The following is a 13,027-nucleotide window of genomic DNA, read 5'->3' as shown; positions in this document are numbered from 1 at the left end:
AAGTTACTTAAATAGAGAACAAATAACTCTATGATAATTTATCATGCAATTTTAGAAAATTCTATTTATTTGATAAGATTGAGAATAAACTATTGAGATTGTTTTAGGAGTTTTACAACTTATGTATCTCTATGTTTATGAGAAAATATAACACAAAAATTTCATGTTTACATGTCCAAACAAAACATCAGCTTCATCTCATAATTTATATCACATAGCCAAATGAACCCTAAAATTATCGCAACTTAATAATCAATTCATATTTGTCCTCTATTTATTAGGCCTAAATAGAAAAAGAAGTAATAAATAAAGAATAAAAAAACTATTACACTGTTAAATACATACGTGGTATGACATTTTTAATCTAAAGCAAGCGTAAGAGTAGTTTTGGATCAAAATATTAAAGAGTGAGGACATTTTAGGACCAAACAATATATGAATCAATTCAATTTTGATGGAAACTGAAGATTATTTTTCAGACTACTCCATATGTGAAAAAGTAGTTTTCGCTGGAAACAGAACACAAGCATTTTGTATCTATCACAAGTGTTGTGGGCACAAAACTGAAGCAATTCTAGACAAGCTTCATGGTGGTTAGTTATATGTTGTGACTTTTCTTTTCCGCTGTTTTGGGCACTGCACAAGGAATATGCAATACTCTCCACACCTACAACTTCTCTACAATCAAGTGTACGTGAATCGAGAAACAATAGCGGAATCATCACTCTGCATCTGAACCGTTCACCATCCTCTCAAGTGAATCCATGTTCCCAGCTTCTGGGATGGTATGTAACCGAAGCTTTTCAGCATCCTCACTAACAAGGAACAAACAAAGAATGATTAGCTAAATTCTACAATGACTGCCTAAAATCATGAAAAAGGTCACTTACTCGGCCACTCCAAATATTTCCTTAACAGTTAACGAGCTATCCCTTGAGCAGAATTCTGGAAGCTGTTTAATAAATAGAGCAATTGAGGTAAACTCAGAAGCACATCACAGTGAAATTCTACACTACACAGTGGTAAAACTAAATTCTACATCGAGTAGGAATACCCACAAAAATGCAGAGCCACTACAAAAGTTGGACGCAACAACTCAATATTCTACAAATTACCAAGAAATTTAGTTCAGATGAATGAATCACTAATCATAGTTTGACCCGACTGTTACTAATAAAATTCCTACAAGAAAGTGAGTTATTTAGCAATTCTAGGGGAAAATGAGAGAAATATACGTATTTTGAATTTAGGAAAATTTAATAGTCAAAATGGTATATTATAGAGTAGAAATGCATCTTAGGTAGCTTCCTAGTTTATATAGAAAGCGAAAACTTTTTTCTTTTCTTGTACGAGGGAAAAAATGAAACCATTTTGTGATTAACCAAAAGGGAATGAGGAATCTTTTTTGGATTGAAGGAGTACTTCTATATGTGGGTCAGCACAATCTGCCTTGAATTGGACCTGATGCTAATAACAAGTTACATTATATCTTCGCCCCAGACCAGTGGCAGTTCACACTTCTTACTTAAACATAAACATAAAGAAATCTTAAGCTTTACATGACAAAAACTGGGCAAGCAAGTTGAGATGCAAATGATGTTGTATCCAGGGTCACTAGTTTGTCTACATCTCATTATGACGTTAGATCATTCTGTAAAGATAAAAAAAGCAAGCTTGGAAAGAAACACATTTGAGACTGGAAAATAAGCCAACTGAGGGGGATATACTGTTTATTGCCAATATGGTGAGGGAAAATATACAATGACGGATTCAAAAGGAGGGTACCAAATGTGAGAGATGAGGAGAAGATACCCCTCCTTTTTGAAACTGTAAACTTGAGGAGAAGCTACTCTTCAAAGTCAAAATAGTAAAGAAAAAAAAGAATTACTAAGCACTGTTATTCAAGAATGAAGGGATCTACATATCAAATAATCAATCACAACCAGAGGAAAAGGAACATCAGATATCATTCTGATGCAAAAAATTTTAAGAAGTAGGATGAGGTCCTCATTTGATAGGGCCCTTACCTCAGAGAGATAATAAATCTTCCCAAAAAGTGTTTGCACAGCAAGTTTTCTCTTCAAACCCTTCTCAGAATAGCCTGATATATCCATAACAACTGGACCTGAAAGTTGAGAGACTTGTTTACAACAAATATACTGTTGAAGAGATACAAAGTTTTAACAGATTATGCACACTTTGGGTGTGTTTGGTATGAAAGGATTTTTTTTTTTTGAGAACAAGTGGCTTGTGAGTAGAAAATACTCTTAAAGGAATATAATTTCTGATTCGATAATCGATGTAGTCCCCAACGCTGACACCCGAACTAGGACATGAACCCGACGACCATTCCGAAATCCGACCCAGACTTCCGATAATTTTTTTTTTAAAAGAATATTTGACGGAAGGGGGGTCGCAGGGTCAGATATGGGGTTGGGTGGGGGAAAAAAAATGAAATTTTTAAAATTCAAAATATTTTTCCAAAATCATTTTTGTTTGTGGGAGGAGGGGATAGAGTTCGGGTGAGGAAAAAAAAATCTTAAAATTTGAAAGATTTTTAAAACATAACTTTAATTTTTTTTTTTTTTTGGGGGAGGGGGGGGGTGTTTTGGGTGGGGGCTGGTTGTTAAGATTAAAAATATTTGACCGGAAGGGTCGGGTACAGATAAGAAAAAAGCTATTGTAATTTAAAACAAGTTCTAGAAATGTTTTCCTTAATTTTTGAAGGGAAGTCATTTTCCTTAAATTTGAGGAAAATAAGTTGATTTAAAAAACATTTAAGCCAAACCAAACATGGAAAAATTGGAAACAATTTTTTTCCTTCATACCAAACACAACCTATACGATTTATACGGGAGGGAACCTCTACTACGAAAACAACTCAACACAATGATACAAACTCCTTTCGGTGATGTCAATATAGAGTTGCCTGTTCGACAAATTTTAAACCAAACCTAGAGCCTAGATGAACATCCACATTTCAATGAAATTTTTTTTACCTTAGGTCCTTTAAATAGAAGATGGAGTCTAAGGCTTTGGTCTAGTGGTAAATGTGCAACATGTGCTGTGTGGGTTAGGGCGCACTTCACGGGTTCAAATCCTTCCGCAGACAGAAAGTAATAGATCTTCTTTTGTTGATGTCCATGTACTTTTATAGAAAGAACACTAGACCATTGAAACTTGGAAGTGTAGGTTCTCAATCAAGAAGTCCAACCATACCCACACGTTAGCTTCATTTGCTATATAACAACATGAGTTTCTTCTTGATCAATGAGACGGAATATTTTTGCTACTTCTTTCCCATTGGGTTGTGTGCACAGTGTGAGAAGGTGTAAACAGGCCTTCTCTTTTCATGTGTAGATCAGACCTTATTTCTAAACTAGAAGAACATACAACAGATCATACAAGGAGATATGGAATGAAGGGCTCACAAGAATTCTAGTAAACCTAACCTTTGTCTTGAACAATTCGTCGTGAAATTTCGTTCAGTATTCCAGCTACTTCAGAATCAGTCAGCATTGATGCTTTCCTCAATTGAATTAAATATGCTACTAAATCCGGGCTAAATGGCTTCTCATTCAAGGAGTACCGAATATATTTTCGGAAAATCTCCTCCATATCAAAACCTGTCTGCAAATTTCACGTGGTTTAATTCAAGACCTTATTATGATAAATAACAGGCAGATGGAAATTTAGATTAGATATATTAAAAGAAAAGAAGAAAAGAAGAAAAAAGTTGCACATTAGAAAAGGATAACAAGCAGCAGCCTATCTTCATCACCACTAAAGGCAGATGCCTAATTCAATATCTAATACCCCTGCCCACCAGTAAAGACAAATCTCTAATTCAAAAATTCAATACCACAAGCAACAACAAAGTACCTTGAGAAGATGCCAAGTTGTAGGCAGATGTAGCAGTCACTTTACAAGGGAAGTATATTACTAAAGATATTGAAGAAAAGTTACAGAGGCATTGAGCCCAGAAAGAGTTTATCACAACTGCTACTGGTAGGACAGGTAAAACTCTACTCTATCATCCTGTTCAACAACTTCCAGGACAGAAATTTCCAGAAGCATTAAGCTTTAAGTCAAAGAAATTTACAACCTTATCAAATAAAATACTAAACATTTGATTGGCTTACTCTGTGTAGCTTTTTGAATTGTAATATGGCTCCAGCACAGCCTTTTAGCTGATATTAATATACTGTTACCCTTAACATAAAAAAAAAAAAAAAAAAGGAAAAGAGTACAAGCTAACAAGAAAGTTAAAGTAATCCAAATTATTAGCTCCTAGAAGAAGAAAATTGTCAAAAGTACAAACTAGTTGGTCAGATTCTACAAAAGCTCTACTAATTACTTCATGGTAAGGCATATCTACATCAATTATAAGATAACACAACCCATTTTAGCAAAAGAAGGAAAGAAGGAAAAGGGAGAACATACACCACAGCAGTTCCGCTTCAGTCCCAAATAAGTTGTGGTTGACTATATGAATCCTCATTTTGTCATTTAAGTGCATATCACCATAATAACAAATAAATAAAGGTGGAAAAAGACGTGATATATATATATATATACACAAATTGTAGTAACAATAATAATAATAACAACAATAATAATATTATAATAAAAATTTCGTACAAATCTAAAATCTATTATCCTCAACAAGTAGCTATCACCTATATGGATTTTTTTCTTCCATTGTTCCCTATCTATAGCTAAGTCTGATTTGATACCAAGCAATTTCAGATCTTTGAGACCAATTCATTCTGTGTAATTTTAGGTCTACCGCATCCCATTTAAACACCTTAACTTACCATAGTTTCACAACTATGGACTAAGTTGCTCGGACTCGGGTGTGGTTATCCGAGACGGATGCGAATACGAGAATCGGATTCGGCAAAATTTAAATTTTAAGATTCGGGGGTGTGAATCCGAGCATGGATACGGGTGCGAAAATTCGGCTAAAATTGTTCCCTATTATAAAATATAGTTATAATAATAATAATAAAAATAATAATAAATATCTTGGAAAACACTATAGTAGAAGTATATCAATTATAGATGTACAAACATAATATATAAACTAAATCAAATCAGAATTTGGTTCAATTTGATTTGATTTTTCGTCTTATTCCAAATAATCCTCTCCTACATGGCCCATTTAAAAGCATAAATTAATTATGACTTGTTAGTTGTTACTAATTAAGTTTTTCAAAAAAAAATTATAATTTCTTTTATATATATATATATATATAGAGAGAGAGAGAGAGAGAGACTAACTTAAATTAGATAGACTAATTCATTAAAGTGTTGTGTTGCCCTTTCTTCTCCAAGAAAGACGTTTCTTCTCCCAAGAAACCCTTAGCATGCTCTGTTCCTTTTCAAGAAAGAAAGTTTCTCTTTCTTTTTCAAGAAGAAGACTTGGAATTCTTTCTTCTTTCCCATGAAGCCTTCGCCTCCTGTTGTACAAGAAAAAAAGGTTTGCCTGCTCTCTCTCTCTCTCTCTCTCTCTCTCTGTTCTTACTATTCTTTTCCATGGAGAAACTAGACCATGTGACAACTTCATTGGAGAAAAAGTGCGGCCATGAAATTGATCTCTTCTTCCTCATTTTTTTTCCTTTAGCTCTGATCAAAGTATCCAGATCAAGTTGACCAATCGAACATGCACCCCGCACCTACACCAGTGTTGCGTCGAGACGAGGTCGGCTGCAAAAATGAAGAGTCTGTGCAACATAGCCTATGAACCAGTGCATTTGTAGGTCAACACAAAATGTATCCAAACCTTCTCAACTGACCTTCCCTTATTTTATTTTCAATGTGTGCTACTTGTGCTATTACTAGAATGTGGCCATTTCTAACTCTATCTAATCAATCTTACCATTCGCATCTCCGCAAAACTCATCTAGTGGATATGTTGGACTTTAACAGCCCAACATTCGCTCATGTATAGCATGGTTGGTCTTATAGTTGTTCTATAAGCTTACCTTACACTTTGAAAGTTATCCTTCTATCACATAACACCATGGTAGTAATTTTCCATTTCAACCATTAGTTTTAATCTTGTGAGAAATATAGAAAAACCATATTATTGAATTGTCATTATGTCTACATTATTACATTGAGACCCTATTTATAGACCATAAAATACAATCCTTTATCAAGTAGGATACTATTTAATATTCCTATTCCTATACTAATTGGAGTATATAAACATATTCCTATTCTAAAAGGATCGTATAAATCTATTCCTATTCTAATAGGATTGTATAAACCTATCCTATTTCTATAGGATTATCTAAACCTATTCCTATTCTAGCAAATCTTATGAGTGACATCTTTATCTATCATTCCATTCTCTTGATACGAGCATAAATATCTAATATTGTTTTCATTTTGGCACTGCAATCTCACCTTGTCTCACCTCAACTTCGACCTCTCATGTTGACTAAACTTGTAATGCATTCGTTCAGTCTTTATTTCTACTTATCCGAAAAATCTTACTCTATGACATGTTTCTCCATAATTCAAACTTTTGGTTGACACCCTCAGTAGTCTCTTCAATTAACAAAATATCATAGAAAATAGCATACACCGAGGGACGTTCTCTTGTATTATGTTGGTCAACTCGTCTATAACTACGGCAAACTAGAAGGGACTCCATGTCGATTCCCGGTGTAAACCAACTGTTATGGGAAACTACTTTGTACCACCTAACACTGTTTTCATGCTAGTGGTGGCTCTATCACAAATGTCATTTATGACATTCATATACTAAACGTAGATTCACTTCTTTTCCATCACACATCAAAGGACCTTGTATGGTACTCTATCATATGCTTTCTCCAGATAAATAACCACTATGAGTAGGTCTCTCATCTGTTTTAACAAGAGTATTCCACTAGTCTTACAAGTAAGAATATAGCCTATATTGTAGATTTAGCGAAATTAATCCAATAGCCTAACTTATAGCTTTCGGCTTATATTGATCATTTTTGCTTAAAACCAACAAGTGTTGAAAAACACACACTCCAAAAATGCTTAAAACCCAGGGGGAAAGGCCTAATACCCCTCAAGATTGTTATTTAGAGGTGATACACCCTCGTTATGAGAATGGTTTATAATTTTATATACACCTCTATTGTTACACAAATGACTCACATATATCCTTTTCCCCAAACGGAAGTGAAAAAAATAATTTTCAATTAATATTTTTATTAAAATAATCCGTGTAGGGGTATATTTGATTGTTTTAACACGAATTATTGTTATTTCTTTGATTCAAGAGGTTTATTTGGATGGTCAAATTTATTTTTTCACCAATTTCTTGTAAAATTTACTATAGATGGCCCGATTTTTTTTATAAATACAAAAACATAAATTAAAATATCGCTGAAAATTAGTTTAAAATGACAATATAGCTGCAAAAATATTAGTTTTTTTTTTTAAAAAAAATCCATTCACATTTCTTTCTTTTATTTTTCATATTTTTACAATAAGAATGAAAGAAATGAAATAAGAATAAAAAACTAAAATAATGATACTCAAAGAAGTAAAAATATAATTCATGCATGAAAAAGATCATATATATCCCTACATGGATTTTTTAAATATCAAAAGACAATTCAAGTTATTTTTTTTAGATGAAAAGGATATACGTGAGCCATTTTTGTAACGATAGGAGTCTATGTGAGCCATTTTGGTAGCGGTAAGGATGTACGTGCGTCATTTTTGTAACTGTAGAAATATCAGCTCTAAATAGCAAAGTTGAGAGGTACATTAGACCCTTTTCCCTAGAACTGTTTTTCTTAAAAGAGCTTAAAATACATCAATCCAAACAGGCACTAACTACAAGATAAATTTATGACCCAGAAACATATTTTTACTTAGTTATTTGGATTGGTAATTATGACCTAGAATGAGAAGTTTCTAATTGACAATAGTATAGTACATCAATTCAAAATGTAATACTCTTATGCTTAAACCAAAATAATGTTCTAAATCAGTCCAGGCAGGATCTCTGTGTCACACTGAATAAGACATAACTCTGAATCCAGAACACACAAGGAATAAATGAGATTTTAAAAAACTACTGCTAAAATCATGGAGAAAGACTTGATGTCATGTTAAATTAAGCTAAAGACAGCAATATGGACAGCACATCATACCTTTTGTGCAAGTCCCTTCAAAGTTGAAGGCTCAACAAAATCTTTTCCTTTCTCAAATAACTCATCGATTGACTTGCATAGCTCAGCATTTTTGTTCACCTAAAAAATTGTACTTGTCAGACTGTTCATCAAGAAACGCACAATACTTCCCCTTCTACGAAATGACCATATTCTACACTAAGAGAAGCTGATCACATTCACACATTGTATTCTTAAGCCATGATATTATGGCCAAGACGGAATATCTTCCCAGTAGGTAAACTGGTGATAAGAAACTTCAGATTTGCAGTACTTTTTTCAGCAAGTGTGATATACTTTGAGAAAATAGAAAGATTAGATGTGCATTAGCAAGGCTGGCAGGACATTTGGAGCAGTTTAGCCAGGTAGATATGCATATTAATTAACCTCTTCCTTTCGAGAAGGAAATGTTGGAATATATTTCTGCTCCTTACAATAGCTTCCAACTTAGTCCTTTCTGTTATAACATAATCAACATTTTGCTTCAAGAAGACTCAAGGGTGTACTAATTTTCCAAAAAATAACTAGCTAAAACTCTGAAGACAGAGAGAAACAACTTTAAAAAATTAAAGGACAAATGGTGGAAATACAGGTCTATGTATCTTAATAAATATTAAATGTGTTGCAAGGAAAAGATTTGGATGAGTAAACAAGAAAAGTTATGATACCAATTTTTTACGCTTCTCCCTGGGTGAATTGAACTTGCGAACGGTTTTGACAAAGGCAATGACAAAAGTGATGCCAAAGTAAGTCAAGGGCACCGCAAGAATCCATGGAAAAGAGCTAGACCCAATCCTAGGGCCAGGAATTGCCTGAGTCACAGAACCGGTGAACTCAACCAGGTCTAATGCTTTCTCTTGTATCCATGGCATCTCCTCTTCCTCCTCTTCTTCCAAAACTTCTTTCTTTTTGTCACTACTGACATTTGCGCCACTGTCACTCTTTACTGCTCTAGTCGAAAAGCCAACTGTGACAACAAAAGTATTGCTTCTGTATCTGGGAAAACTCAAAGTCCTATTGATGGGAGTAGATAGGGTTGAGATATATTGGGATGTGGAGGCTACATGGGGATGAGAGAAATTGTGAACTGTACAAGCAGACGCAGCCATGGGAGACACCGTTAGTCTTAGTAGTGATGGTTGTAATAGGTTTGGGGATGCTAGGGCCAGGGGGTGGGCTAATCTTATAAGAAAAAATTACTTATATACATATCTTTGTTTTGAAAAAATTACTTAAAACACTATATTCCCGCTTATAACAGTTTAATTACTTTTATGTGTGAATCAATTTAATTTAATTTTATTAAATATTTAATATTTATAATTTTATATTTATTATTAAATAATATAAATAAAAACTTTACCATAATTATCTCTTACACATTTTAAATTTTTTTTACCTTGATTCTTATTTTTTACCATTACACGTCAAATCACACCCCTAATGTCACCACACTTGTTTGCATAAGCACCCCCACTCCAAGCTTAAGAATTATCAATTCATCTTTCACATCTTCAATCATCTTCTAAAGAAATTGTTTATACATCTTAATATCACATTTTCAATAAGAAAGTCTTTATTCTACAATAAAAAGAAAGGGCAAATTCACAATATTAAGAATCAAGTTTTTAAAATTTTCCATTAAACATATCGAAGAAATATGAGCATACTCCTAGAAGGAGCCCGACAATAGTATAAGCGAGTTTCGCTGTTAAAATAGAGGCTCCAAACTTTAACATACTGACGCAAACGCCGTCGCCAAACAAGAATGCAAGTCCGGTGAAAAAGGGTGATACTTCTGAAAATAAGAAATAAACTACGGAAAAGGAGAAGAAAAGTGAAGCAAAGAAAATTGCAAGTCCTACAAATAAAAAGGGACAAAATATGAAGGAAAAAAAATGATGGAACTCGCTTCTGTTCGGACTCAGATTTTGTAAACGAGAATTTTTATTACTTTTTTTAAAAAAAAAGCAACAAATGTTAATATGGATCAGTCATCAAAACACTCCAAAAAAAGAGCAACAAGGAAGGAGGACTCGAAAATCCCAATATAAAAAAATGGCAAAAATTGGCTAGAACAAATATCCTATTTGATATATTTTTCAATTATTCAATTTAGTAGAATTCTTGTTAAAATTGTTTATTTTGGTATATTATTTTTGGCATGAATTTTGTTTTAATGTTGACATAAAATTGATGTGATATATGCAAACATATGTATATTTACTATTATGGAATTCATATTAATTTGGTTATTCTTTTTATGGAAAAGAGTCAAAACTATCTTAAACTATTTGAAATATCTTAAATATATCCCTAAATTATATTTTACCTTAAAAATATCATTCTCGTCAAACTATTGGGTTACACGTACACTTTTAGTTAACGGAAGTATTCCTGTGTGTGTTAAATGCCACATGGATGTCACATGTGCACGTCGAACAAGCCCCAATCCACATAGAAGACTACGAAAAATGGTATAAACTACCCTAAAACTATTCAAAATAGCTTAAATATACCCTTAAATTATATTTTGGCTAAAAATTAACCTTCTCGTTTAACTATTGGACTAGACCTGCCCTACTGTTCAACAAAAAACAACCATGTGTGTGCTAAAACGCCATATGGACTCCACATGTACACATCAAACACACCCCACCTCCACATAGACAATTTAAAGCCCGAATTTCACTCTTTTTCCGCTCATTTCATCAGGAAAAGTATGTACTGAACCAAAAAAAGAAAAAAAACGTTTGTAAGAACTTGTACACGTAAGCGAAGCAGAAAAATTGCAATTTGATGACCATTTCAAATGCAATAAATAAAACGATATACACTCATTTTATTTAACCAATTAACACTAATTTATTATTTTAATTTTTCTTAATAAATTAATTTTGTTTAAACAAATCTTAGTGAAGCTTTCTTATTGATTCAACTCACGGTCATGGTGCAAAATACCAGCTGTCATAAGAGACCTATTATACTTGTCATCAAAACTCCACCCATAGGGAGTACAACAACTTGAGTAGCAGTGGTGACCGATCTCCGCCACATCAACATAGATGATTTCGCTAATGAGGAAAACTTGATGAACGGATGGGATGACACCTTCAATTGCTACTACATCAACGAAGACCTAATAAGTCTTTATAAATTTCTTAATTTTTCTTTTACCAATCACCTAAAATTGTTCAAGTTTTGAGCTTTTGTGGTCCCTAATCCAGAAGATGCTCGAAATGATTGTTAAGAGAATTATAGATTTTATGGAAAGTAAAAAAAATATTCAATATAATAGATGATTTAAGGATTAGATAGCAAAATTAATTTGAATTTTATTTAATTTGTGATCTTCAAGTATAAGATATTAGTATCAAAATAAAATAAAACTGAATTGAGTCAATGTATATTGTATATTCATATAGATAAATCCAAATAAGGGAAAAATGAAATGAGGGGGAAAGAGTAAAATTAGGATTTAAGTCATCTATGTGGAGGTGGGGTGTGTTTGGTGTGCACATGTGTAGTCCATGTGGAATTTTCGCACACACATGGATGATTTTGTTAAATAGAAGGGCAAGTATGGTCCAATAGTTAGACGAGAAAGACATTTTGAGTTGAAATATAGTTTAAGGGTATAAGCTATTTCGAATAGTTTAAGGGTAGTTTTGACCATTTCTCATTGTCATCTATGTGGAAGTGGGGTCTGTTTAGCGTGTGCATGCAGCGTTCATATGACATTTAACATACATGGATACTTTCGTTAACTAAAAGGGTAGGTGTGGCCTAATAGTTTGACGGGAAAGATATTTTTTAGCTGAAATATAATTTAAGAATATATATAAGCCATTTCAAATAGTTTAAAGATAGTTTTGACCATTTTCCATTCTTTTTATCAAAATGATATGAAATTAGTCTTTCAATTAGTTGCATTGACTATAGTTTGTTAAATTATACACCTGCTAACATGAAAGTTTACTTCCACACTCTCTATTATGCATATTAACGTGTCATGAAATATGTTTAACATTGGTACGAAGTTGACATTAAATTGGTATTAAATTTAATTTTCAAATTCATTAACTGTAATTGGTTAAATATTGAATGTAACTAGTTAAATTCCACATCTCTTAGTAGGAAATTTGTTTTCCAAACTCTTTTATTGTGTACATGAATTTGGTATAAAGTATGACTAATATTGGTATGAAACTTATTTAATTTTGGTATACAATTGGTACACATTTTAGTAGGAAAGCTATTTTTTAAATTCTCTCATTATGTTTATGATTGTGAAATGAAACATGAATAATATTGGTATGAGATTGACTTTATATTCATTTTTGACTGTGGTATGAAGTATGTTTAACATTTATATGAAGATGATTTAATTTTTCTATGAAGTTGGTACACCTTTTTGTAGGAAAGTTATTTTTTAAAATTATCTCATTATGTCTATGAACTATAAATACTATTGGTATGAAACTAACTTACGATTGATTTTTGATTGTAGTATGAATTATGTTCAACATTGGATTGAAATTGATTTATTTTGGTATGAAGTTGGTAATGCCTTTTTGTAGGAAAGTTAGTTTAGAGAGGGAAGAGGTTCAAAATGCCCTAAACTATATGAAAGGACAAAAATACCCTTCTTTTATAGTTTGGCTCAAAATTCCCTTACCATCAATACTTTGGTTAAAAAATGTCATGACAGTCAATACTTTGGACCAAAAATGCTCCTATAATTACTAAATGGGTCAAAATGCCCTTTTCCAAATAAGTATATTTTGCTTAAACACATTTTCTTCTTCATTATAATATTATTAAAGAAGTTTTCTCTCTTT

The 13,027-nt window shown here is 32.6% G+C and overlaps 1 protein-coding gene across 1 annotated transcript; it reads right to left on the bottom strand.

Moving 5' to 3' along the window:
• Window positions 1-365: 365 nt before the first annotated feature.
• Window positions 366-9,373, bottom strand: LOC107011770. The gene is made up of 6 exons (XM_015211402.2): window positions 8,855-9,373; window positions 8,169-8,267; window positions 3,453-3,630; window positions 2,028-2,125; window positions 891-952; window positions 366-815 (listed from the first exon to the last, which is right to left on the bottom strand). Exons 1-6 carry the CDS (start codon window positions 9,293-9,295, stop codon window positions 722-724), a joined length of 972 nt encoding a protein of 323 aa, XP_015066888.1. The 5' UTR covers window positions 9,296-9,373; the 3' UTR covers window positions 366-721.
• Window positions 9,374-13,027: the final 3,654 nt, after the last annotated feature.

This window comes from Solanum pennellii, chromosome 2 (genome assembly GCF_001406875.1).
Source record: "Solanum pennellii chromosome 2, SPENNV200".
NCBI classification, from domain to species: domain Eukaryota; kingdom Viridiplantae; phylum Streptophyta; class Magnoliopsida; order Solanales; family Solanaceae; genus Solanum; species Solanum pennellii.
The sequence above is the reverse complement of the archived record's forward strand: the minus strand, read 5'-3'. Positions and strand labels throughout refer to the sequence as shown.